The sequence below is a fragment of the Curcuma longa genome, unplaced genomic scaffold, assembly GCF_044706935.1.
Source record: "Curcuma longa cultivar G26 ecotype Majalengka, Jawa Barat unplaced genomic scaffold, ITB_CL_G26_1.1 contig_20942, whole genome shotgun sequence".
NCBI lineage: Eukaryota > Viridiplantae > Streptophyta > Magnoliopsida > Zingiberales > Zingiberaceae > Curcuma > Curcuma longa.
Genome location: NW_027431524.1, coordinates 4,991 through 11,316, shown reverse-complemented (window position 1 = coordinate 11,316; position 6,326 = coordinate 4,991). Strand labels below are relative to the sequence as shown.

General features: G+C 37.8%; 1 protein-coding gene across 1 annotated transcript; it reads left to right on the top strand.

Annotated features, from left to right (window-relative positions):
• Positions 1–2,846: 2,846 nt before the first annotated feature.
• On the top strand, positions 2,847–5,139 carry LOC141817543 (uncharacterized). The gene has a single exon (XM_074705185.1). The coding sequence runs from the start codon at positions 2,860–2,862 to the stop codon at positions 4,933–4,935; it is 2,076 nt and encodes a 691-aa protein (XP_074561286.1). The 5' UTR covers positions 2,847–2,859; the 3' UTR covers positions 4,936–5,139.
• Positions 5,140–6,326: the final 1,187 nt, after the last annotated feature.

Genomic DNA, 6,326 nt, shown 5'->3' with positions numbered 1-6,326 from the left:
CAGTAAGTTAAGAGGTGGTGTGGTGTGGGCTTTTTCTTTCATAGTTAATGAGGGGTGCTAAAACAGCAGGAATTTGGTGAATGATAGGTCATTTTCATTTTCATTTTTTTGTTCTCTTTTGGGGGTCGACGACTTTGCTGGCTCATCTTGGGAGTTGTAGTTGTAGTCTTTTTTTTTTCTTGGCTCACATTCATTGTCCTGTTTGTCATTGGGATCCTTCATGGAGGTTGATGTATGAGCTAATATCGGTTATTTTTATATAGAAAGCTTTTAAGGTCGGTAGATTAATCTCTCTCCTGATTCATTGGCATCCTATTGTCATTACTGCTTTGTGTCCTCATTGAAGTGCTCCTCATATTGTCAAGTTGAACATTGAATCCTGAAAGTTAGAAGATTGCATGGTATAGCATATTTGCACACCTTGAATTCTCCTCTCAAACTTTGGTAACAAAAAGAGAGGAGATCCCAAGCAAATAAAAACACGTGAACCACCAATTAATCTAACACGTTGGAGAACAAATCGGACCTAACCTATCAGCCAATTTCACCCCCTTCCAGCTTCTCTCTCCTACAGCACGGTTGCTTCCTATTTATAGCCGTCAAGTTGGGTTAGGTCTGTCGGGTTGGTCTGTTCCGCCAAGTAATTTAGGCGGATTGGATTGAAATTTTATCAATCCATTTTAAGATGAGTTTAGATGGATTAATCCGTCTAGGCCCGCGACTCATGTGAGTTGGCTCGCGGTGGATTTGAGTTGGTCCGCGGGTTGTTAAAGTAGAAAACTTAATGAATTAGTAGGTTTGATCCATTTAAATTACAATTTAAACTTAAAAATTATAATTCAAACGTAAAAATTTTAACTTAATCAATTTAAATTATAATTCAAATTTAAAATTTTTAATATTTTTTTAATTTTTAGTAGGTCCGTGGGTTGGTCCACCTAATCCGCAATCCGTCTTGAGTTGAGTTGGATTGGAGATTTTTCAATTCGTCAAGTTGGTGGGTTGGCTTGTCCCACTCCATCATATGATGAATCCGTCATGGATTGGTCTGTCCCGCCATGGATTGACTCGTTTGATAGTTCTATTCCTATCCCTCGCTCGGCATCGTGTGCTGGCTGGGCAATAAGTTAAACCGTGCAAGTCTGCACGATGACCTAATTGAGATAAAGCTGTGAGAGAGAAAGCTCGCGTCTTTCTCTTCTTCGCAGCAGGAAGGAAAGTAGGAAACTCATCAGTTATGCAAGGGATGTTTTTGCAGGAAGAGCAGAGGAATTCATTGGGCGTGAGGACGTGCATCATACTAGAATTCTATAGAGGACTTGATATCCGAATTTAAAAGCAAGAGGTACGGAAGAGTTTTTTTTAATTCAATTAAATAATTGGGTATCAAGATTTTCGAATTGGGAATTTGGGATATGGAGGTGAATCTAATAAAATTTTATATTTGATTAAATTATAATTTTTTTTCTAAATCCAAATAAAATTTAAAATTTACTAACAACTTTTCAATTTGAATTTTATAGGTTTTTTTTCTTGCATTTCATCAACTACCCACTTCTTTATTGTTTCTTCTATCCCGTTTAAATGTTATTTTTTTTTATTTTTTAAAGAATTTAATAAATATTAATTTCATTGAAATAATTCAAATTAAAAAAATACAATTATAAATGGTAATAATCTAATTTTCGACGGCTTTGAAAATGAGGAGGAAAGTGAATATCTGATGAAATAAATATAATAAATGAAGATGTGGACGGATGGATATAGAATCCCTCACCTCGCCGGTCCTTCTTGAGGAGCAAGTGACCGTCGTTCCTTTTGTGGTGGAGGTGGGTGGCGGCGGCGGCAAGTGAGGGTGAAGAGGTAGGAGATAAGGCATAAGCTGTTGGAATTGATTAGTGGGAGTCACTGGAGTGGGAGGAGGATGCCATCGACGGTGAGAGGACGGGCGAAGGGGTTACTTTATGCCATCCAGAACTCGAACTCTGGAGAGGAAGAAGTGGCTTGCCACGCCATTGGAGCAGAGTAAGTGATGTGAATATGTAGAAGAAAATTTCAAGAACTAACTAATTGAAGAAAGAAAGAAGGAGAGTCTAAATCGATAAGATGAAGGAATGCTTCCTTTATCTTCTTAGTCTTAGCTCTTGTAATTGGGTCTCCATTAATGCATAATGGATCATCAACATCAAGAGTAACTTGTTGGACAACTTATTTACTTGGGTTGACTCCATCAATAAGAGAAACATGAATGAATTAGGTCAATTGTCAAGGGTTTTTTTTTCTTCAAATTATCATAGAAACGTTTTATTTTAATTTTTTTAATCAAAATAATGTACCTTTCTACTATTTAGTTATGTATAATTACACAATTATTCTCCAGTACGATACAATATTATTATTTGTCATTTAAATTTTGAATCGGTTAAAATGTTGAAGCAGCTATCAAATTGTAATTGCTAGTAATTATGATTTTGTAGTTGTTATAATTTCTCATTTTTATTCATGTTGTAGTAATTATAATTTCATAATTATTATATTTAAAAAATAGATTTGAGATAATAATATTGAATGGTATTAGATGAATAATTGAGTAATTATATATAATTAAATAATTTAAAAAATAGATTTGAGATAATAATATTGAATGGTATTAGATGAATAATTGACTAATTATATATAATTAAATAATAGAATGAGATGTTCTTTTAATAAAAAATAAAAATAAGAAATACCAATTATTTAATTTAATTTATCATTTGCAGATTATACAATTTTATTTTTTTATTTTTATTTTTTCAAGCTACGGGAGTTCCATTCCAGCCGATCCAATTTGCAAGAGGGTCGAGTGATAGTCCAGCCATGGCGCCGTCTACCTCCGTCGGAAACGCAACCCGCCGCGCAGCCCTCCACCGCTCCTCCTCCGCCATCAACATTCCTCCTCTCCCTGTCCCCTTCGAAATTCATCCTCAAAACTCCCTTTCCCCTAGTCCGCTCAAGCCTCCCCTCCCGCTCGACGCCCTAGATCGATGCTTCGAGAAGAACCTCCCTTTGCCCCAGCCTCCGCTCCATGGCGGCAAGCTACCCTCCAAGACCCTCTGCGCCATGATTCACATCTGCGTTCGCACCCGTCGCTTCGTCGACGCCCAGTCCCTTCTCCTCCGGCTTGTCCGCCGCAAGGGGGCATCCCGGGCAGAGGTCGTCGACGCACTAGTTTCCACCGCCAACGACTCCGCTCGCCCCCGATCCGCTGTCTTCGATCTATTGATCCGCACCTACGTCCAGGCGAGGAAGCGGAGGGAAGCTGCGGAGGCGTTCCAGGAGCTAAAGGCTAGAGGTCTCGCCGTTTCGATCGACGCCTGCAATAGCCTGCTTTCCGGATTGGTCCGGATGGATTGGGTCGACCGAGCAAGGGAAATATACAGCGACATCGTCGACATGGGGGTAAGTCCCAACATCTACACCTTAAACATCATGGTGAACGTCTTCTGCAAGGATTGTAGGTTCGACGAGGCGGAATCTTTCATCTCTGAAATGTCAAAAAGAGGAATTTTTCCCGATCTAGTGACGTATAATACTCTGATTGATGCTCACAGCCGGGCGGGGCATCTGAAAGAGGCGCTGCAGTTGCTGAGTTCGCTGGACGATAAGGGATTGAAGCCGGATGTTGCAACTTACAATACTTTGATGAATGGTTTCTGCAAAAAGATGCAGCACGACAAAACAAAAGAATTGCTGGATGAAATGCTGGATCGAGGCTTGGTCCCCAACGTTTCTACTTTCAACATTTTGCTTGGTGGGTTCTGTAAGCTCGGCGACACTGGCGAGGCCTTGAGGATTTTTAACAAGATGACCAACAGCGGCCTTGTTCCTGATATAGTCAGCTTTAGCTCTATGGTAAATTTGTTTGCAAGGAAAGGTGATATGAATCGAGCATTAGCATATCTCCGAGAGATGAAGGCCATTGGTTTAGTTCCTGATAATGTGATCTACACTATGGTCATCCGTGGATTTTGCCGACTTGGATCGACCTCTGAAGCTCTTAAGATCCGTGATGAAATGGTAGAGAATGGTTGTCTGCCGGACGTCGTCACCTATAATACAATCTTGAATGGGATGTGCAAGGAACGGCGGCTGTCAGATGCATACCAACTTTTTCTTGAGATGGTAGAAAGAGGAACAGCTCCTGACTTCTGCACATTTACAACTCTCATCGATGGATATTGCAAGGATGGTGATGTTGAGAAAGCTTTGAGGTTGTTCGATCGAATGCTCGAGAACAATTTGAAGCCTGACATTGTCACCTATAATAGTTTGATTGCTGGTTGCTGCAGAGAAGGAAACATGGATAAGGTAACTGAGTTGTGGGCTGACATGATCGATGGAGAAATTCTGCCCAGCTGCTTCACCTATGGCATTTTGATAGACTACTACTGTAATTTCGGTCAAATGGAAGAAGCCTTCAAGTTTTGGGATGAAATGGTGGAACATGGAATCGCACCTAATCTCGTGACATATAATTCAATTGTTAAAGGGCACTGTCGAGCTGGTGATACTTCAAAAGCTGAAAAAGTGATGAAGAAGATGATAAAAAATGGTGTCTTCCCTGATCGAATTACCTACAATACACTGATTTGTCAGTTCGTCAAGGAAGAGAAGATGCTTGAAGCTTTTGAATTGATCAGTAAGATGGAAAACAAAGGGGTAATGCCAGATGTTATAACATACAACATGGTGATTTTAGGGTTTTGTCGACTAGGGAAGACACGAGAGGCTGATTCCTTGTTCAAGAGAATGATTAAGAAAGGAGTCCAACCTGATAGATCCACCTATACAACCTTGATGAACGGCCATGTTTCCGTTGACAATGTGAAACAGGCATTTTACCTCCATGATGAAATGATACGGAGAGGTTTGGTGCCGGATGATAAATTTTAGCTTCTTGTTTGGTTAGATCTCATCCTTATCTATTGTATAGTTTGGCGCCATTGCTTAGAACTGTTGGTGTTTGTGGAGAGCGAGCTTAGGGGACCTCTGGGAAATGGAACTTCCTGACTTAAGAAGTTTGATCACTCAAGGACTTCAAGGGACGAGGCAAGTTCTCCAACTTCCACTTTGTTTGATTAACTTCTTGTTGTTTGACTTCAGAGTAACAATAGTTTTAGTTATCTTCTCGAGATTGTGGTTCATGGTTTGGGTGTCACTGGACCTGCCTACGGACGGGTTCAAGAACAATGGTTTTCGTGTGTCGTGCGTGCAAGCACGGGCAAGCGTCGGTGTTGACGTTTGGCTTTCAGGACAACGACATCGAGGGAGGAGAGACATGGGGAAGAGAAAACATGGGCTTGGCATTGATTGCTCGCGAACAGCGACCAACGTGTGGCGAGATAGCACCACAAGCGCGTGGGTGAGGGGAGAGAAGGTAGCGACATTTTTTAAAACTTAAGGTTAAATGATTAAAATCTAAATTTAAATTTAATTAATTTTTAATTCAAATAGATAATTTAAACAGGCCTTCAAAACTCTAATCGGATTATCCAATTAAAAATAACCAAAATTTGCCAGATGTTTTTTTTTCTTTTATAGATGAAATTTTAAAAAAAAAAGAATTTCATTGTCAGAAATCAAATCTTAATTATTTAATAATTAATTAATAATTTTTTTACAATATTGCATTTATACTAGTTTTATTTTAAAGATAGAGAGAAAGAGTAAAAACAATTTCGATCATTGGGGAAGGAGGATTTTTTATTTTTTTAACGGTTGAGATTATTTAATTATTTTTTTTAACAACTAAGATTTAATATTTATTATTTTTTAAATTTTATAAATAAAAAATTTATTTTATTATTTTCACATCATCTTCTCTATTCCATCTCACAATTTTGAAATCTTAATCATTTTCGATTTGAATTCTTCAATTCTAATAAAAAGGAGGAGACTCATCATTTTAATCTTAGAGGGACAAGGAAATAAATAATTCAAATAAAGATCATAATATTTAATTTATCGATAATAAATTCAAATAAAATTTGACATATGAGATATAGAAGTACATGATGATACTTCTAAAATTTGTAATATTTTTAAAATCTTAAAAGATATATAAACAATTTAAAAATCCTTCTTTATATATATTTATAAATTTATAATTTTTAAATAATAATAATATTGAACTGTGATAAATCGTGAATTGATGATTTTGAACCGTAAATCATAACTATCTTCGATTCTGATCTATCGTTTCGGAATCGTGGTCAGGTTTATGTGTCACAATCTTTACATGACATATCAAGATGGAATCAACCGAGCTTGTTTCTTATATAATT

What these genes read in the sequence shown, in the direction of transcription:
- LOC141817543 (XM_074705185.1), top strand. Translation starts at nt 2,860, where the DNA reads ATGGCGCCGTCTACCTCCGTCGGAAACGCAACCCGCCGCGCAGCCCTC.